Below are 21,856 nucleotides of genomic sequence, written 5' to 3'. Positions count from 1 at the left end.
GGGATGATCTGCCCTGGAAAGTGTTTGTTCCTTCCAGACTTGCAGCCATGGTATATAACATATATACATATAACATATAACATATATAACATTCCATGTGGATTTTGAACCATAATAGGGATGGGGAAGATCAGCCTGAAATCCAAAGAGATTCCCTGATTGTGTGTTGAGCTTGAGAATTATACTCAAGGTTTGCAGATGGCCAGCTCTCTTCCTGACAACCTATAGAGAGCCAGGCTTCATCTCTTATGGTTAAATGGAGCTTCTGACCAGGAAAATACAGTTGCTGGGAGAATGGATTTGCATATTATACCTCTGAAATCCTTTTACAATTCCTGAGTACCAGAGGTAACTAAATTGCCTTGAGAAACTAGTAATATTGATTGCCTCTGGGGAAGGGAACCCCTGGTGGCTAAGGGTGACAGGTGGCTAGAAACAAACAAAAAAGATTGCATTTCCCCATGTTCCCCCACCCCTCTTCTTGAGGATAGGAAGGCAATCTGGGGCCAGGGATGGACTAATTTTTTTACTTAAGACTATAGGGCCAGGAATTCCCTGGTGGTCCAGTGGTTAGGACTCTGTACTCTCATTGCCAAGGGCCCAGGTTCAAACCCTAGTTGGGGAACTAAGATCCCACAAGCCACATGGCATGGCCAAAACCAAACTAACAACAAAAAAAGAAAGACTATAGGGCTGAACTAGGGAGCCAAAGAGGGATCTAAAAATTAGAAGAGAGAAGAGCTGCAGCTGAGTGGAAAATCAAGACCAAAAGGGGAATTCAAGGTCAACAGATCAAAGAAGCCAAAAGCAGCTACTGGAGGTGTAGTCCAGAACTTGAAAACAAAGCCCAGGGAAGCAGAGGAGCATGAGTAGACTGGATAATGAACTGAGTAATATTTGAGAAAAGTCAAGGCCAAGGGCCTGGGGCTTGATGATGGGTGGATCCCTGAGATTATAAGATCAAAAGCTCAAGGGGCCTAGGCAGCAAGGTGCAGGCCAGGCAAAATTCTTGTCAGAAACAAAACAGGTTTGACGGGTGGACACAAAAGGGGTACTGTTACATGAGAACTCTCTTGTCTGGGGATAATCCTTAGAGATTATGCTCTAAAATGGGGTGTAGAGATCCTGAGAAGCCGTACGTGAATGATTTAGTCTGCATGAGTATCTTTATTTCCCTCCAAACTTGAGGCTTTCTAGAGTGTATTATGATCTTACTAATTTCTGAGAGACCTTGCAAAAGGGTAATGGGTTCAGGTGATATAGTTCAACCTGACTACTGCCTAGGACATGATCTAAGGTAAGGTAGGTAATAAATAAGTCTTTCTCATTACAGCTACTTAGAACAATTTGAACTCACCCTCCTGATTACCCGCTTCTGGTTGCCAGCTGTGGGGTTTTCTTCCGAGAAGTGCAGTGTCCTTGTTGGAAAGGCCTTATGGGGAGCCCAGGGCTTTATCTGATGTAGGAAGATATAATGATCCTGAGATGAAATGCCTAGAAGCTGCTCTGCAGGCAGGAGTCTATGAGCTGTTGCTTAGAGTTTTCCTGAAAAATATCTGTTATTTGCGAGATAAGGTCTAGTTTTCAGGGTGCCTCAAAACTGACAGGTATTAGTTGGAAACTTGTAATTTTTTGAAGGTAAGAGTGCAAGAACTAAAAACAACTGTGTTGAATAAATGGTGTGCCTCTACCATCAACCAGTATTGTTTACTAACTTACCAGTTAAAAAATAGGAGCTACTATATATAAAAATCCTTGGGTTAAAACACAGACATTGGCCAATTCTGTGAAATGCTGTTACTAACCATCCCCACCACTACCCAACACACACACACACACACACACACACACACTCCTCCTCCAGGCATTCTGAGATGTTTCCAGTCTATGTGGTATTTCTTGGAACCCATTTGGGAAAAGTTCTACTCCATAAATCCTGGCAGACAGCCAGGAAGAGATAAAGGAGTGTAAACTAGTAAAGACTGCTTCTTTTTGAAGGTTTGATGAGAAAATTAGATAATCAAATAAGTGGGCTATTACAAACTTGCCTACAGACTCAGGGGGAAGTAATTTATAAACTATTAGAACAGAGTTTGGGGCAGAGGAGAGGAAGCAAATTATTTCAAATTGTTCATCTTCTGCACAACACTATTATCTTCCTCTTTAGACTTTGCTATTTCAGCCAACAGTGCCCTCATTTTCCTACTGACAAGAGGTTCGAAGCCTCATCCTGTTCTACCTGCCTGGAAATGTGCCTAATTTCCTAAGGATCCAGTCCAGGTACCATCTCATGCATGAAGTCCATCCAACCCTTGGTGATCTTATTTTATAACCTCACACTGTCAATGCTCAGCAGTGTTCTAAACACTGAAGGTGTTCAAAAAAATACCTGACAATGTTGGTATTAGTTACTAAAAACAGCTGATATGTGCGAATCAGCACAGAGGCAAAAGACTGTCTGAATTCAAGGTCTAGAGTGTTACCTTTTCTTACTTTATACACATCACAGCCTGGACCTGAATCCTCTGGTTTATATTATATTTTTCAGGACCAGATCCTCCTTCTCCATGAGACAGGATATGACCCAAATGAAGTGGGTGGAGGGGAGTCCAAAGCACAAGATTAGAATGAAACAAACCCAGCTCTTCTGTGAGGGGTAGGTCTGTGAGAAGGTCAGAATGGGAGGCTAACCCCTGAGTTCTGAGGGGCTCCCTCTGAGTCATTTGGTTTGGACGGGCCCTTAGCATTGCTCTGTATGTCAGCATGCCACTGCCTTCTGTACCATACCTCAGGCCCTGACTGTGAAGCAAGTCAGAACTGTAGGCCTTCTGTCAGGGTCCTCCCAGCAGAGTACGCCTCCCTGGGCACACAGAGAGAGAGACTCCAAGAGGTCATGCTCCCACCTTTCATTCGTATGATCCCGAGGCAGAATACTGAGAACAAAGGAAGAGGACAGCCACATCAAGCTAAGGTCTGCTCAGTGAAGAAAAAACTTGTTAAGGGGGAAAAATCAAGCACAAGCAAGTACCAGAAGTCAATAGCCAAAAGTTCTTCAAAGTTGTGGAAAACAGCAAGGAAGCTGGCCCAAGAGTTCAGTAAAGAGTAACTAGCAGAGATATGACATACAGAGAGGAGCAGTAAAGAAGCTGAAAATAAATGAGCAGCAAATGAAGGTGACCAACTGCTAGGCAGCTTTCCAGTTTGGGTTCAGCCACCCCACATTCCTTTCACCAAGGTGTGAACCAACCCTGAGCTGTCCTGCTGGGAAGGCTGGTTGAAGACGAAGTCTGCAGCAGCTGGCTGGCAGGGGAACGGATTTTGGGATGGGATACAGGCAGAGGCATTTCCTCATCAGCTTCTCACTGGAGATGACTACACGCTTCAGAGCTCCTTACCTTTTCCCTCACACATGAGCTGTTTTTCCTAGTTTCCTTTGAAAGATCAGAGCAAAAGTCAAGTTTTCGAGGTTTAGGTTCATCCTTCAAAATACCCGATATAACTTTTGCAGATACTTTCCTCATATTCAAGTTTTCTTTCAGAATGAGCCTAACAGTTTCTTTATCTAAATTTAACTCTTCGGCCATCATCCTCACGGTTAACTGCCTATTCGAACAGACCAAGTCCTTGACTTTCTTAATATTTTCATCCGTCCGGTGGGTGACAGGACGACCACTTCTGGCATCATCTCGAATGTCTTCGCGTCCTTCTTTAAACCTTTTGTGCCAGTCGAAAACTCTGGCCCTTGACATGACTTCATCCCCGTAAGCTTCTTTTAAAAGATGGTGAGTCTCACTTGCAGACTTGTTCAGTTTCACGCAAAATTTGATACTAATCCTTTGTTCTAGGTATCGGTCACTCATTTTGGGGCTTAAGCAACACAAGAACGTTAAAACGCCACAACTGTGAAGGAAAGACAGAGGGACCAATCTCTATAGGGGTGCAGGTGGAAACATGTCGCTATTCTTGCTCTTCTGGAAGCCTCATGAGGTAAGAGTAATTGCCTTTCTGAATTTTAGCCCCTGGGGCTTCCAATCTAGAAGCTAACGGGGCCACAGTGTAGCTGCAAAGCTGGGGAAAATGAAATCTCCTACAACCCACGTCTGCGTCCAACTCGGGCACGAAGATCTGATGGGGGTGTGCAAATCAGTCACCAAGATCGTCCCGTTGCCCGCGGCTCTGAAGAGTCTAAGGCAATTTCTGCAGTAGAAGCCTACGTCGTGGCAATTTAAAGAAGCAAGAAACGACGCATCGGTGTTGTAACGTACAGGCTCACTCCAGATCTGCGGAAACCCGTGCACGCCAAACCTACCAGAGGTGCAGAGGGCTTGGAGCCTCTGGAGTCCCTGGAGACACGCCCGCATGCGCCATTCCCTCCCTTCGCGGGTAGGCCGCGCGCAGGCGCACTGCGGCAGCCTGCGCCAGGCCCCGCCTCTGCCTCGCCACACCCGAGCGGGCGCGCTTCCTTGCGCGTACCCGCCCGCGGAGAAGTCGGCGGAAAGGAGGGGGCGGGGAAGGAAGGCTGAGGGAAGAGAGGGCACCCCCGGGCGCCAGGGTGCATTGTGGGAAGGAGGCGGCAGCGTCCCGGGCGGGCGGGAGGTGCACCAGCGGCGGCGGCGGCGGTAAATCCTCCCGGCCGCTCACAGCACTGTGGAGCCGCGTCCCCAGCCCGGCCTCGGACCGCGGCGCCCCTCCTGCCCCTCGCGGCTTCTTGCCCGCCCCTCCCCCCCAGCGAACCGGCTCTCACGGGCCGGCCGGCCGGCCTGGCTCCCCTCCCCGGCCCCGACGGGCGGGCGGGCTGCCCTGAGGAGGCGGGGAGGGGAGGGCTGGGTCGGCCGGCTGGCAGTCAACGATGCCGAACTTCTGCGCGGCCCCCAACTGCACGCGGAAGAGCACGCAGTCGGACCTGGCCTTCTTCAGGTTCCCGCGGGATCCGACCAGGTGAGCGGCGGGCGCGGAGCTGGCAGCCCGGGCCCTCCTCCGCGGTTCGTGCTGCCAACCGTTGGCCGTGGGCAGACTCCGGGACAAGAGGGGCGTGTAGGGGGGCACAATTGTTGACCCCAACTCGGCTCCGAGGTAGGGAGCGGGCCTCGAGCGGTGGGCGGGCGGGCGCTCGGGGGCCTCGGAGCACGTGCGTCCGCGGGGGCTCTGCGTGTTGGGCACCACCCGAAATAAGAGGCAACTGGGCGGCGCGAGTGGGTAAGGTGGGTTCTCGCCTCTCTGGGCTTTGGTTAGCCTAGCTGTCAAAAGAGGGACCTGGAATCATGGTTGTGTCTCCGGAGCCCTTCTACCCCCGGGACAATGTTTCTTTTTGGAGTCTGACCACCTTTGATCTCCAGTCACAATTACTCCCTCCTTCGGACTTGTTCACGGTTCAAATTCTGTTTCTGACCGTTACTCGTTATCTCACTTGGTTAATGTGGGGATAACGGGCGTGGGAGAGGACGGGGTACGCGAGAGGGCTTGGTGGTAGTTATTGAAACGTCATCCTTGAGGTAACACCCGCTCTCACTTATATTTAGAGAGTGATAGAGTAGGGACTGTATTTGAAAGTCTGAGGATTTTTCCTTGGCATGTCTTGTTGATTCATTCATTTCAGGTCAGTATCTACAGTGTGTCAGGGCACTAACGTTGGAGGTCCCGGAAATGCAGAGTTTATGAGACAGCGTTCCTGCCTACAGAAAGCTTACAATCCATTTAATATGGATATACAATATATATAAGTAGGCGATTATAATATAGTGTGCTGTTCTACAAATATTTATAGAAGGCCTACTGTGTACTAGACATTGTTCTGAGCACTGGGAGAGAATAGATGAATAAAACGAACACTTTGTTCTCATGGCGTTTACGTTCTGCTGCTGCTGCTGTTAAGTCGCATCAGTCGTGTCCAACTCTGTGCGACCCCGTAGATGGCAGCCCACCAGGATCCCCCGTCCCTGGGATTCTCCAAGCAAGAACACTGGAGTGGGTTGCCATTTCCTTCTCCAATGCGTGAAAGTGAAAAGTGAAAGTGAAGTCGCTCAGCCGTGTCCGACTCTGCGCGACCCCATAGACGGCAGCCCACCAGACTCCTCCGTCCTAGTGGGGGAAAATAAGTAGATACACCGTGTATCAGATGGTGATGGATCAGTTCGGTTCAGTCGCTCAGTCGTGTCCGACTCTTTGCAACCCCATGAAACCGCAGCACGCCTGGCCTCCCTGTCCATAACCAACTCCCAGAGTCCACCCAAACCCATGTCCATTGAGTCGTGATGCCATCCAACCATCTCATCTTCCGTCGTCCCCTTCTCCTCATTCCCTCAATCTTTCCCAGCATCAGGGTCTTTTCAAATAAGTCAGCTCTTCGCATCAGGTGGCCAAAGTATTGGAGTTTCAGCTTCAACATCAGTCCTTCCAATGAACACCCAGGACTGATCTCATTTAGGATGGACTGGTTGGATCTCCTTGCAGTCCAAGGGACTCTCAAAGAGTCTTCTCCAACACCACAGTTCAAAAGCATCAATTCTTTGGCGCTCAGCTTTCTTTATAGTCCAACTCTCACATCCATACATGACCACTGGAAAAACCATAGCCTTGACTAGACTGACCTTTGTTACAAAGTAATGTCTCTGCTTTTTAATATATTGTCTAGGTTGGTCATAATATTATGGAGAGAAAGCAAATGTTTGACGGGAGGGGGCTGGGAGGGTAGGGGAATAGGAGTAGTAGGGGAGGCACCGGAGAAGGCAATGGCACCCCACTCCAGTACTCTTGCCTAGAGAATCCCATGGATGGCGGAGCCTGGTAGGCTGCAGTCCACGGGGTCGCTGAGTCTGGCACAACTGAGCGACTTCACTTTCACTTTTCACTTTTATGCATTGGAGAAGGAAATGGCAACCCACTCCAGTGTTCTTGCCTGGAGAATCCCAGGGACAGGGGAGCCTGGTGGGCTGCTGTCTATGGGGTTGCACAGAGTTGGACACGGCTGAAGCGACTTAGCAGCAGCAGCAGGGGAGGCACAGTTGCTATTTTAAATAGGATTATCAGAGAAGGCCTCACTAAGAGAGTCTATTTGAGCAAAGACCCTAAGTAGGTAAGGGAGTCAGCCATGGAAATATCCAGGGGAAGTACATTTCAGTCTGTAGAAACAGTAAATGTAAAGGCAGGGCATGCTTGTTAGAGGTACAAGCAGGAGTCCTCAAGCTGATTTATGTAAGGTCAGTCACTCGGTCGCGTCTGACTCTTTTTTCCACCTCATGTATTGTAGCCCACCAGGCTCCTCTGTCCATGGAATTCTCCAGGCAAGAGTACTGGCGTGGCTTGCCATTCCCTTCTCCAGAGGATCTTCCCTAAACAGGGATTGAACCATGGTCTCCCCCATTGCAGGCAGATTCTTTACCTTCTGAGCCACCAGGGAAGCCCAAAGGGATGTGGGAGAGGAAGAGATGAGACCAGAAAAATGTATGTGTGTTTGTGGTAGGTGCAAATTGTTTAGGTTATTGTAGGCTGCGGAAAGCACAGTGGCATCCTGAGTGAAATAGGAAGTCATCAAAGGGTTTAGAAGAGAGAGACTTATATGTTTAACAGAATCACTGGCGAACTCGATGAGTGCATTGTAGGGAAGCAAAGGTGAGAGCAGAAAGACCAGTTAAAGGCAGTTGCAGTAATCCAGGTTTAATTGCAGTAATCTAAGTTTATAGAGGTGGAGGTGGTAAGTAGTTGCGTTTGAGGTTTGTCAGGTGAAGCCAGCAGGATTTTTAATGGTGTAGATATAGGTTGTAAGAGAAAAACAGAAGTCAAGAATGACTCTAGGATTTTTTTGCTTTAAAAAAAAAAATTGAAGTATAGTTTATTTCCAGTGTTGTATTATTTCTGGTATACAGCAAAGTGATGCAGATATATATATATATATATACACACACACACATACACTCTTTAAAAAATTTTTTTCCAGTACACACATTCTTTTAAAAATTCTTTTATAGTATGTTTTATCACAGGATATTGAATGTGGTTCCCTATGCTACACAATAGGACCTTGCTGTTTATCCATTCTATGTATAATAGTTTGTATCTGCTAACCCCAAACTCCCAGTCCAGCCCTCCTCCACCACCCTCCCCACTGGCAGCCACAAGTGTGTCCTTTATGTCTGTGAGTCTGCTTCTCTTTAGTAGATGGGTTCATTTGTGTCATGTTTTAGATTCCACATATAAGTGATATCATATGGTCTTGTCTTCTTCTTTCTGACTTAGTATGGTAATCTCCAAGTCCATCCACGTTGCTGCAAATGACATTAGTAAATTCTTTTTTATGTCTTGAGTAGTATTCCATTATAGATATGTACCTCATTTTCTTTAACCATCTTTCAGTGGACATTTAGATTGTTTCTATGTCTTGGCTATGGTGAATAGTGCTGCTTTAAACATTGGGGTGCATGTATCTTTTGAATTACAGTTTTGTCCAGATAAATGACCAGGAGTGGGATTGCTGGAGCATACAGTAACTCTGTTTTTAGTTTTCTGAAGAACATCCATACTGTTTTCTATAGTGGTTGCACCAACTTACATTCCCACCAACAGTGTAGCAGGGTTCCCTTTTCTCTACACCCCCTTCAGCATTTGTTATTTGTTTTTTAGTGATGGCCATTCTGACTCATGTTAGGTGGTACTTTGTGATTTTGGTTTGCGTTTCTCTAATGATTAGTGATTTCATGTGCCTGTTGGCCATCTGCATGAAGAATGACTCTTAAGATTTTTAACCTGAGCCTTTATTGAGCTATGGAAGACTGGGAGGAGCAGGTTCAGTGGAGGACTATAAAAAATTTGGTTTAGGACATGTGAAGTTTGAGAGGCCTCATAGACATTCAAGAATAGATGTCTTTCTTTATACATATCCATAAATGAACTCAAAATTGTCCATATTTAGATCAATGACCTAAATATTTAAGAGCCAAAACTATTAAAAGATATACAGGTCTGGAATTTAGAGACTTCTAGACTGGAGATTGTGAATATGGTCATTCTCAGTTTATCAGTTCAGTTCAGTCGCTCAGTCGTGTCCGACTCTTTTCGACCCCATGAATCACAGCACGCCAGGCCTCCCTGTCCATTACCAACTCCCGGAGTTCACTCAGACTCATGTCTATCGAGTCAGTGATGCCATCCAGCCATCTCATGCTCTGGCGTCTAGAGGGTATTTAAAACCATGGAACTGGATAAGTGAAGTAGACTAGGTCTGAGGATTGAACCCTGGAGTATTCTTAGTGTTCATAGTTCAGGGAGATAAGAAGGAACTACTAGCTCAGGAGAGTGAGAAATAGCCATTGGGTTCTGTGAGAGCAGAGAAGAGGAGCATCTTAATCTGACTGGGCCTCGCTCTGTTAAGCATTATCTTCCTTTGAGCCCAATTGGAAGTATATTTCACTTGCATAATGAAGGCACCACTAGTCAATTCTGGACCACAGGTTGTTAATCTTTATAGGTAGTGAGTACTCTTTTCATTATACTCCGTAGTTGGGGAGTATGGCTTGTAGGGGCTTATAGTCTCAGATTTGGAAGGAGTTTGTAGATCTAGTACAGTGTCCTTTGAAGTATTGGAATTCCCTCAGGAGTGGTGGCTTTTAAACTTTTTTGGATCTGTGTTCCTTTTGAGAATCTAATGTAATGACTGTTAAGAAAAGACATAGAGATGATTTCGTATCAAGTTATTTATGGACCCTTAAGAGGCTTCTGCACATTTCTGACAGGTGGGCCTTTGCTAAACCACCTCTAGTGTCAGTTCCTTTGCTTTGTGAGGGGATACTTGAGGATTCTGGACAGGATTGACTATTGTTTCTTCCTTGTATTGAGTGGAAATGTGCCTCCCGCTTATAATTTATGCTTTGGAGGTCTTTTGTTCTCAGGTGACAATGAACAAAGCTGTGTCCTATTTTATCTATTTTTTTAATTTGTTTTTTGGCCTGGCCTTGTGATATGCAGGATCTTAGTTCCCTGACTAGGGATTGAACCTGTGCCCCCTATAGTGGCAATACAGAGTCTTAACCACTGGACTGTCAGGGACTGGCACTGGACTCTGCCCAGTTTTATTAGGTTGGTGAAAAAGTAACTGCGGTTTTCGACCGTGAATTTTAAATCATTATAACTAGGCTTAAATACATCTTTATTAATCAGAAGAGTTACAATCAAAACATTTTTGCCAACGAGAAATAAGTTTGTTATTCCTGTAGTATAAAAAATGGTGCTTCTGGATTTGATGAACTCTTGGAGAGTATTTTCTGCCTCTTGCTGGTTGTGGAAGCGTTTTGTCTGCAAAAGAGTTGTCCAGATACTTGAAGAAGTAGTAGTTGGTTCATGAGAGGTCAGGTGAATCTGGCAGATGAAGCAAAACTTCGTAGTCCAGTTCGTTCAACTCTTGAAGCGTTGGTTGTGTGATGTGCCGTGGAAGAGCATTGGGCCCATTCTGTTGACCAATGCTGGTTGCAGGCATTGCAGTTTTTGGTGCATCTCACTGATTTGCTGAGCATACTTCTCAGATGTAATAGTTTAACCAGGATTCAGAAAGCTGTAGTGGATCAGACGGGTAGCATTAAAATGATGTATAGCCACATTTATATAAGGATGTATTCCACTGTCAAACAGCAAAGTTCAGCAATGCAAGACCGCTATTACTTTTGCACCAACCTATATGTAAGAGCCCTTTGAGTGTTTCATGACCAAATTACGAGCTTTTTAAAAACTCTTTTAAAAACATCTTTATTGAGATATTTGCATACCATACAATTCACCTTTTTAAAATGTGCAGTTAAGTGGCTTTTGGTGTATCATGTTATTAATTTAAAATTTTTTTGATAAAAATATGCAGGCGTGTCTTGGTGTGTATAGAGGATTGTTTCCAGGAATCCCCTGCAGATACCAAAATCCATGTATGCTCAAGTCCCTTATGTAAACGGCAGTAGTGTAAAATTTGCCATTTTAATCATTTTTTTTAAAAAGCATATTTGAGTGTATAATCCAATGGCATTAGTTACCATTCATTGTGTTCTGCATTCATCACCACTGTCTACTTCCACAGCTTTTTCATTATCTTGAGCAAAAACCTAACTATTAAGCAGTAACATTTTACCCCAGTCCATTTTTAGTCTTCATGAATTTTTCTGTTCTAGGTACTTTATACTCATACTATCTAAGTCAGTCATACAGTAATAGTCCTTTTATGTCTGTCAGATTTTACTTAATGTAGTAAAGGTCTTAACTTTGTATCAGAACCAAAAATCAATACTAGAGGATTTCAAATTCTACTGTATTTAACAGTTTTTCACCCTGCCCAGTTTATTATAATAAAGAAATAGTTTCCAGAGTTGCTTACTGAATTAATAATTGTATTCTTAGGGTTAGTGGTTATAGTTGTTTTTTTTTTCCTTCTGTAAATGGGTTGTAGGGAAGGTTGATAAAAGGTGACATTGCCAGCCCATGTATTATACAAAAGTTAACTCACATTGTTAACTAACATAAATATAAATATATTTAAAGCTGTTAAATAGTATATTTCCCATTCATTATATTTATAAATTCCATGCACATGAAAAAAGAATTTTGGTTGCCCTGGGTCTTTGTTGCTGCATGCAGGCTTTCTCTAGTTGTAGTGAGTGAGGGGTACTGAGTGAGGGGTACTCTTTGTTGCGGTGCACAGGCTTCTCATTGTGGGTTTTTTTTGTTGTAGAGCATGGGTACACAGGGATCAGTAGCTTTGACAGGGGGTCATTAGTTGTGGTTCGCAGGCCCTAGAGCATGCGGGCTCCAGCATTTGTGGTACACTGGCTTTAGTTGCCTGTGGCCTGTGAAATCTTCCTGGATCAGGGATCAAACCCATGTCCCCTGCATTGGCAGATGGATTCCTACCCAGTGTACCACCAGGGAAGTCCCTGTGCACACTTTTTAAAACAATTGTTTAGAAGTAACTTAAAATTCAAGAGTATAATTAATACATGGCACTCTGTGGAATTTCATACCCTAATACCTCATATTAGTTTAGAAAAAGTAGCATTAATGCACTTTAAATATATATATATATATATATATAAAATCAACTCACCTTAGGGCAGTGGCAAGAAGATGAGTTCAGTTCACTTCAGTCGCTCAGTCTTTTCTGACTCTTTGCAACCCCATGAATTGCAGCACACCAGGCCTCCCTGTCCATCACCAACTCCCAGAGTTCACTCAAACTCAGGTCCATCGAGTCAGTGATGCCATCCAGCCATCTCATCCTCTGTCGTCCTCTTCTCCTCCTGCCCCCAATCCCTCCTAGCATCAGAGTCTTTTCCAATGAGTCAACTCTTCGCATGAGGTGGCCAAAGTACTGGAGTTTCAGCTTCAGCATCATTCCTTCCAAAGAACACCCAGGACCGATCTCCTTTTTGAATGGACTGGTTGGATCTCCTTGCAGTCCAAGGGACTCTGAAGAGTCTTCTCCTACACCACAGTTCAAAAGCATCCATTCTTCAGCGCTCAGCTTTCTTCACAGTCCAACTCTCACATCCATACATGACTACTGGAAAAACCATAGCCTTGACTAGACGGACCTTTGTTGGCAAAGTAATGTCTCTGCTTTTTAATATGCTATCTAGGTTGGTCATAACTTTCCTTCCAAGGAGTAAGCATCTTTTAATTTCATGGCTGCAGTCACCATCTGCAGTGATCTTGGAGCCCCCAAAAATAAAGTCTGACACTCTTTCCACTGTTTCCCCATCTATTTCCCATGAAGTGATGGGACCAGATGGCATGATCTTCGTTTTCTGAATGTTGAGCTTTAAGCCAACTTTTTCACTCTCCTCTTTCACTTTCATCCAGAGGCTTGCGTGCTGCAATTCATGGGGTCGCAAAGAGTCGGACACAACTGAGCGACTGAACTGAACTGAACTGGGCAGTTGAAACATTCTTCTTTCTTCTCAGACAGTACTTTCCCCTGAGGTAGTGAGGTCTTGTAAGATTCTTTGGTAGTTTAATCAAAGTTAACTGAAAATTGATATACTCTAATGTGTAAAATGTAAAATGGTGGTTTCCAGGAATTCAGGAGGGTCCCCACGACCCTTTCAGGGAGTCAAAAAGGTGAAAACTACTTCATAATACACGGACATTATTTGCCTTTTTTGTGCTCATTATCTCAGGAGTGTACCGTGGAGTTTTTCAGGGACATTATAACATTATGAAGTCACTACTCAGATAAGTTATATATTGTGTTTTATAAAATTTTCTAAGTATGACTTCAGATATAGGTGTTTAGTAGACATTTTCTGGAGAAGGCAATGGCAACCCACTCCAGTGTTCTTGCCTGGAGAATCTCAGGGACAGGGGAGCCTGGTGGGCTGCCGTCTATGGGGTCGCACAGAGTCCGACATGACTGATGCGACTTAGCAGCAGCAGCAGCAGCAGACATTTTCTTGGAAATGAACAAAATAAGCCTGCCACTTAAAGAAAAACAACTGACAGCCAAGCATTCAAGCAAAAGTTAGAATTTTGGAAAATTTATATTCATTACCTTGAGCTAGACAACTCTCTAATTAGACTTTTCTGATGAGATCAATGGTGATATTGATAAATGTGACTTAAAAATATATATATATCATATAATGAAATGTGTTACCATTTAACCAGTCTGCCAAACTTACTGAACTAAGATTTTCCAAACTGATAAATTCATGATTTTACAAAGATATACATGGATGAAAGTTCTATTCAAAGTGCAAGTTAGACTAGTGGATTTTAATCAAACAGTATGAAAAGGCTCATTGGTCTGGTTTCAGATTCCACATTGCAGCTAATCTTTAAGAAACCACTGCTTGTGGAGTTTCAGTGTCCTATCAAAGAACATCCACAATTACGTAGGAAACAGGAATGTTGAAATAGTCTTTTAAACTGCGTATCATTGAGAAGTCGTTTCTTTCTTGTACTTCAGCCAAAACAATGTATGGCAACAGATTATATGCAAAAGCAGATGTGAGACTGTAGCTTTCTTCTATAAAGTTAGACATAAAAGAGATTTGCAAAGATGGTGAACTGTGCCATTCTTTTCACTAAATGGTTTTTGTTTTAGAAAATATAGTTATTTCATTAAAATGTTATTTATGATAACATGTAATGGAATTGCTATTTTTAATGAACTAATATTTGTAAATTTCTAAGTTGTTTCTATAGTCATAAATATTGGTAGATAAAATGCATGTAAACAAAATTTCTTTAGTTACTCAATAATTCAAGGCGTAAAGGGCTCCTGAGACGATTATGTTTGAGAATCACTTCTATAAGATACAATCTTAAAGTACTTTCATATGATCTTATTTAATCCTCCAAACGATGCTGCAAATTGTAATAATAATAATAATACTTATAGAATACTTCATAGTCTGTGTGTCAGGCGCTATTCTGTGTGTTTTATGTAGACTATTTCAGTTAACCCTTGCAATAAATTTTGAGATAGTCTCTGCTTTCAGATAAGAAAAGCAGGCACAGAGAGGTTAGCTAAATTATTCAAGATCCCAGAGAAATATTTAAAACCCCAAGTGTAGGATAAAGTATGTAATATTATCCAAATTTATTTGACCATGAAACCTCCTTTGTTTTTAATTGGAGCAATTCTTTAACTAGTCTTCTTTGGAATATGTTTTGGAAATCTTGCATTAGTAGGAGGCCATTGAAAGAAAAAATTTCAAACTTTAAAAAGGAGTGGTCAGTGATGGTTGACTAGTACTGAAAGGGTGATTAAGTTGAAGACAGGAAGTGACCTTTGGATTTGGCAGGGTGAAATTCATAACCTTTAGCTGTTCTGGGTAGCCATGGTGAAATCTTACACTGGCCCACTCTGTCCTGTCCTGGATGTGAATCATCCCTTTGTCTATCTTATCCACACTATATACACTACCTACCCATTAGTATTGCAAAAACATAGTATATATAGGGGTCAGTACTATACGTGGTTTCAGGCACCCACTGAGGGTCTTGGAATATATCCCCCATGGGTAAGGGGGAAACTACTGTACATGGAGGGAGAATAGTCTTACCTACCTGGGTGGGTGGGTGGGTGGGTGTGTGTGTGTGTGTGTTGTACATACTCTTTTCAAATCTGAAAAATTTTCCTCAGTGACATTTGAGTGAAGATCTAAAGACAGATCTTTGCATAGATTTTCCTGTGCAAAGGAAGTGAAAAAAAGCAACAAGAAGAGTATTCTAGGTTGAATAAACAGCATAGGAAACAGCCCTATGATGAAAGGAATCACAGTGCATTCATGAAACTGAAATAAGGCATGTGAGGTGGCAAAGTGGAAGGGTGGTGTGATATGAAGAGGGAAAAGAAAACAAGGGTTAGATTGTACAGAATCTTGTAAGACACATGAGGAGTTGGTTCTTTATCCTAAGAGTAATGGAAAGTCACTAAAGGATCTTAATCAGAGAAAGATAGTATTCTCAAATTGGTTTTTTAAAGCATTTTCCACTTGGAGAAGAGGTCACAGAAAGGTAAGACCAGTTTGGAAGTTGATGGATTTGGGGAATCATTCCACTGTGCCAAGAGGAAAAAAGGACACAGAACAGTGACAGGGAGAGCTAGGACAGGGAAGGCATTAGTTTTAAAAAAAAAGGTTGAGAGAGAACTATAGAAGTGTGTATGTGCATTTTAACATGTACACAAATATATGTATGTGTAAAAAAAAAAGACTTGTGGTCATACGTAATTTTTATAACTTACTGATGTAAAGCATATAAACACAGAAGATCGCAAATCATAAGTATATAGCTTGTTAGATTTTCAGAGTAACATGTCCATGAAAATTTTGCCCAGATTTAAAAAAAAGAAGAATATTACTAACATCCTGAACTTCCTCTCCCTTGTGGTCCTTACAGTTATTATCCTACTCTCCCCCATGGTAGGCACTGTTCGACTACATGCACATTAGATTAGTTGGCTTTTGACGGGGAGGGGAAGAGTGATGGGAAGCTGTTTTATTGGTATATGACATCCATAGGGAAAAGTGCAAAAATGATAGTCTAGAATTTTATGAATTTTTGTAAGGTAAATATACACAGATCATGTTCAAGATAGAAAACATTACCAGCACCTCAGAAAGTGCCCACTCCTGGTTGTTAACCTCTCCCTAAATGTATCCATTGTTCTCACTATCATTACTATGTTGAGGGGGTCTCCAAGCCACCCCCATATTCAGAGATTCACTCGGACTCATGGAACTCAGTATATAGTTGTACTAAGTATATAGTTGTACTCACAGCTCAGTATATAGCTGTACTGTATATACTCAGTATATAGTTGTACTCACAGCTAAGGTTTCTTACAGCAATGTAGTAAGAGCACACATCTGCATCCTAAGAGAGGGAAAAGACAGAGGTAGAGTTGGAAGGATCTATGTGTAGTCTTCCTTATGTTTTCTCCCTCCCATGTCTGGTCACTCAGAGTCCACTTTTCCCCAGCAGTGAAAATGCAACATTTGTGCCAGAGAAGCCCTTAGAGACCCAGTGCCCAAAGTTTTTATTGAGTTCTGGTCACTTAGACACTCTCTGCTTAGCATATGCTAAAATTCCAGACTCCCAGAAAAAGGACAGACTTTCATTAAAAGTCATACTGTTTGCATGAATAGTCAAGGCACTAAAAGTCACCTTATCAGTTAGAGGAAATTTTTATATCAGTGTAGAGAAGCCAAGTTCCAACATCAGCCAAAAGACTAGCCTTACAAAAAAGTCTTTCTGAAGATAGCAACTTGAGGCCTGCTGTGTTAAATAACTCCTTTTCTGCACAATCACCATGTATGAGTTTTGCCTACCCTTGAACTTAATATGAAAAGAATCCTACAGTATGTACTCCTGACTTATTTTGCTCAACACGTTTGTGAGATCTAGCTAGTTCATTCATTCCATTGCCAAAATAGTAGTCTGTATGTATAGTATACCACAGTTTATCCTTTCTATCCTTGATGGGCACAGTTGTTTCACCTTCTCATCAACATTTGGTATTATTTCTTTTACATTGTAGTCATCCTTATGAGTATATGGTAATAATTTAGTTACAGTTTTAATTAGTATTTTCCTAATGACTAGTGAGATTGAGCTTTTAAAAAAATTTTATTTTTCTTTTTACTGAGCATTTTTTTTTCATGTGTATTGGCCTATTCAAGTTTCTCATTTTTATATTAGATTGTCTGAATTATTTGTAGGGAGTTCTTCATATATATTTTGGATATGAGTTCATTGTTAGATTGGTATATTACAGATCCCTTCTTCCATTTTGTGGGTTGCCATTTCACTCTTAAATGATTCTTTTAATGAATAAGTTATTAACTATAAAGTAGCCTGATTTACTCATCTTTGCCTCTAGACTTTTTTTCTGTTGCCTTTTTAAGAGTTCTTTGTGTCAAGGTGATTAAGATAGTCTTTTATGTTATCTTTTAGAAACTGTATTGTATTACCTTTCATATTTAGGTCTATAATTCACTTGGAATTTATTTTCCATAGATGAAAGTGCAGGTCAGGGTTCATTTTTTCCCATATGGATGGCCAATTCAGGACTATTGAAAAACTTTTAGCTTCACTGCTGTGCAATGATTCCCTTGTCTTAAGCATCCACAGCTCTTCATTTTGTTCTGTTTTTTTGTTTGCTTTTGTGCCAATATCACACTTTTTTAAAAAAGATATATGCATTTTTATTTTATTATTTTATTTTTTTGACTTCACCTTGAGTCATGTGGAAATTCCCCGACCTAGGATGAAACCCACACCCCCTGCAGTGGAAGCTCGAAGTCTTAACCTTTGGACCGCCAGAGAAGTCCAATACCACAGTTTTAATAAGCGTTATAATAAGTCTATCTGGTAATATAAGTCTTTCAACTTTTTCCCCCCAAGATTGTCTTGACTATGCTGATCCTTTGAATTTCTGTATAAAAAGTTTTAGAATGATCTTTGTCATTTCTCTCTCACACAGAGACATGCATAAAAGAACTTGTTGGGATTGTGATTGTATTAAATCAATAAATCATTTTGAGAAGAATTGATACCTTTAGGATTCAGTGTACCAGTCCATGAACTTGTGTATTGCTCTGTTTATTTATTTAAAAAATTTTTCTAAAAGAAACAATAAAAATTAAAAGTATTTTCTATTAGAAGTCTTATACATCTTTCATTAGATTTATTTCTAGGTATTTGATGTGGAACAGGTAGGTGTAGTTCATTGGGCCCTCTGCTCAACTTTTCACAGCTATTTGTAAGGCCTCCTCAGACAGCCATTTTGCTTTTTTGTATTTCTTTTTCTTGGGGATGGTCTTGATCCCTGTCTTTTGTACAATGTCACGAACCTTCGTCCATAGTTCATCAGGCACTCTGTCTATCAGGTCTAGTCCCTTAAATCAATTTCTCGCTTCCACTGTATAATCATAAGGAATTTGATTTAGGTCATACCTGAATGGCCTAGTGGTTTTCCCTACTTTCTTCAATTTAAGTCTTAATTTGGCAATAAGGAGTTCATGATCTGAGCCATGGTCAGCTCCCGGTCTTGTTTTTGCTGACTGTATAGAGCTTCTCCATCTTTGGCTGCAAAGAATATAATCAATCTGATTTCAGCGTTGACCATCTGGTGATGTCCATGTGTAGAGTCTTCTCTTGTGTTGTTGGAATAGGGGATTTGCTATGACCAGTGCGTTTTCTTGGCAAAACTCTCTTAGCCTTTGCCCTGCTTCATTCCGTACTCCAAGGCCAAATTTGCCTGTTACTCCAGGTGTTTCTTGACTTCCTACTTTTGCATTCCAGTCCCCTGTAATGAAAAGGACATCTTTTTTGGGTGTTACTTGTAGAAGGTATTGTAGGTCTTCATAGAACCGTTCAACTTCAGCTTCTTCAGCATTACTGGTTGGGGCATAGGCTTGGATTACCGTGATACTGAATGATTTGCCTTGGAAATGAACAGAGATCATTCTGTTGTTTTTGAGATTGCATCCAAGTACTGCATTTCAGACTCTTATTGACCATGATGGCTACTCCATTTCTTCTAAAGGATTCCTGCCCACAGTAGTAGATAATAATGGTCATCTGAGTTAAATTCACCCATTCTAGTTCATTTTAGTTCGCTGATTCCTAGAATGTTGATGTTCACTCTTGCCATCTCCTGTTTGACCACTTCCAATTTGCCTTGATTCATGGACCTAACGTTCCAGGTTCCTATGCAATATTGCTCTTTACAGCATCGGACATTGCTTCTATCACCAATAGGAAAGGGAGTATGTCAAGGCTGTATATTGTCACCCTGCTTATTTAACTTATATGCAGAGTACATCATGAGAAACTCTGGGCTGGAGGAAGCACAAGCTGGAATCAAGATTGCCGGGAGAAATATCAATAACCTCAGATATGCAGATGACGCCACCCTTATGGCAGAAAGTGAAGAGGAACTAAAAAGCCTCTTGATGAAAGTGAAAAAGTTGGCCTAAAGCTCAACATTCAGAAAACGAAGATCATGGCATCAGGTCCCATCACTTCATGGCAAATAGATGGGGAAACAGTGGAAACAGTGTCAGACTTTATTTTGGGGGGCTCCAAAATCACTGCAGATGGTGATTGCAGCCATGAAATTAAAAGACACTTACTCCTTGAAAGGAAAGTTATGACCAACCTAGATAGCATATTAAAAAGTAGAGACATTACTTTGCCATCAGAGGTCCGTCTAGTCAAGGCTATGGTATTTCCAGTGGTCATGTATGGATGTGAGAGTTGGACTGTGAAGGAAGCTGAGCGCTGAAGAATTGATGCTTTTGAACTGTGGTGTTGGAGAAGACTGTTGAGAGTCCCTTGGACTGCAAGGAGATCCAACCAGTCCATTCTGAAGGAAATCAGTCCTGGGTGTTCTTTGGAGGGACTGATGCTAAAGCTGAAACTCCAATACTTTGGCCACCTCGTGCAAAGAGTTGACTCATTGGAAAAGACCCTGATGCTGGGAGGGATTGGGGGCAGGAGGAGAAGGGGACGACAGAGGATGAGATGGCTGGATGGCATCACCAACTCAATGGACATGAGTTTGAGTAAACTCCGGGAATTGGTGATGGACAGGGAGGCCTGGCGTACTGCGATTCATGGGGTTGCAAAGAGTCGGACACGACTGAGTGACTGAACTGAACTGCTCAACTTATTCTTGATTGAATCTGAGTCTTCTTTTTATCAGAAGGCTATTTCACTTTGGTTCAGAAATAATACAGACAGTGCTGTTCTGTTTGGAAGATCTCCAGAGATTTAAGAATTAAAAAGCAAACTTAACTCTAGCAATATGGCAATTGTTTTATACTGAGTTTTCATACCAAATAATTTAGGTGTTGAAATCAAAATGTTTATAATCACATTGTACAACTATGTAAGAATGTGATTAAAATACATCTTAGGCATCGTCACTGTATAGTAATTAATACCTCTTGGTCAAATGAAATGCTTTACAATTTTAGATAATCAACATTTCACCATGGTAATTTTGTTTTCCTGAAATTTCTACCAAGAGCTTAGTTTTGCTCTTTTAGGTGCATAGAACATTTCTATCCTCTTTCAAAACAGTTTAGATCAGTGTCTGGTACAGTCCATGGGGTCACAAATAGACACGATTTAGTGACTAAACCGCAGCAGCAGCAGCTGGCTCTTAATAAGTGCTTAATAAGCTTATTATGATGATGAAGATGATGTTAGTTTTTTCCTACAGATATTTAAGCACCAAGAGGACATGGACTTTGTCTCAGTCACTATCTCTTAACACCATCTGTGTACTAGATTGTGTAGACACAATTCCTGCGTTCATGGAGCTTACAATCTAGTTTGCACATATCGTTGTAGATAACCATGTTTATAATAAAGCAGATGAATATAGCCATTATGCTTCCATAATAAACTCTAGTTATTTATAGAACATCTACTTCGTAGTTTTCTACAGTGACAATGTGTTTTCATATGCTTGTTTAAGTTGAAATCCTAAGGGGAATGTTAAGTCATCGGCCTCATGGTTGTGCAGTTTTTTGCTTGTACTGCTGATTATTAAGTCCTCTCTGATGCTAGGATGTCCTGGGAGTTGAAAGATTCAAGTTTAAGTTCTAGTTTTACTGCTAATTTTGTACATGACTCTGACAAGTTACTTCTTAACCTTGTCTGTAAATGAATGTACTAAATGATTTCTGAGGTTTCTACCAGCTCTCATTTTGTTGTTAATCAACTTCTCCAAATTATATTTTTTGGGTCTAGGGGAGCAGAAGTCTGTTATCCATAACAGGTATTTACCTTAAAACTGAATGCTGAAATTTAAATGTTAAGCTCATATTCTGTAGTTTTATTTTGGCTTTATTTTTGTAGATGCCAGAAGTGGGTGGAGAACTGTAGGAGAGCAGACTTAGAAGATAAAACACCTGATCAACTAAATAAACATTATCGATTGTGTGCCAAACACTTTGAAACTTCTATGATCTGCAGAACTGTAAGTAAGCAGAGGGTTTGTTTTTTTGTTTGTTTTGTTTTCACTCATTATTTGGTTGGAAATGTAAATCTTTATATATTAATGTTGGAGAGTATCCTTACACCCTGCCACTTTTTTTTTCCTTTAAGATGAAGACAGATTTGGAACTTAATAGTACCTATTTTGTTCTTAAAAACCTTTGTGTATATGTGTGTGTGTGTTTTAACCCTTCTATTTCTGATGCCCCATGCCCACTTTATCAAAGGTCACCACTTTTTAAACTTTTTTTGTAGCCTTCAGAAAATTTTAGATGATTATAAATGTGTATGTTTAAGGTGAATTTGGCATTTTTATTTGGAACAGCTTCTCTAGAGCTTTTATATGAGTGAAATCTTCATCAAGGCATAGAGC

General features: G+C 41.6%; 2 protein-coding genes and 1 non-coding gene across 3 annotated transcripts in view; 2 read left to right on the top strand and 1 right to left on the bottom strand.

The window, feature by feature from the left end:
* The window catches only part of GVQW3 (GVQW motif containing 3), a 33,210-nt gene extending 28,798 nt beyond the window's left edge, over positions 1–4,412 (bottom strand). Inside the window, exon 1 of the mRNA XM_061380926.1 lies at positions 3,396–4,412. Coding sequence (XP_061236910.1) covers positions 3,396–3,860 — 465 coding nt within the window. The 5' untranslated portion in view covers positions 3,861–4,412. The remainder of the gene's footprint in view (positions 1–3,395) is intronic.
* Positions 553–625, top strand: TRNAE-CUC (transfer RNA glutamic acid (anticodon CUC)). Its single transcript has one exon. It is a non-coding gene; the product is annotated as a tRNA-Glu (tRNA).
* A 149-nt stretch (positions 4,413–4,561) lies between the features above and the next one.
* THAP12 (THAP domain containing 12) overlaps positions 4,562–21,856 on the top strand; it is a 30,153-nt gene continuing 12,858 nt past the window's right edge. Inside the window, exons 1-2 of the mRNA XM_061380925.1 lie at positions 4,562–4,938; positions 21,346–21,466. Coding sequence (XP_061236909.1) covers positions 4,850–4,938; positions 21,346–21,466 — 210 coding nt within the window. The 5' untranslated portion in view covers positions 4,562–4,849. The remainder of the gene's footprint in view (positions 4,939–21,345; positions 21,467–21,856) is intronic.

Source organism: Bos javanicus, chromosome 15 (assembly GCF_032452875.1).
Source record: "Bos javanicus breed banteng chromosome 15, ARS-OSU_banteng_1.0, whole genome shotgun sequence".
Taxonomy (NCBI): domain Eukaryota; kingdom Metazoa; phylum Chordata; class Mammalia; order Artiodactyla; family Bovidae; genus Bos; species Bos javanicus.
The sequence above is the reverse complement of the archived record's forward strand: the minus strand, read 5'-3'. Positions and strand labels throughout refer to the sequence as shown.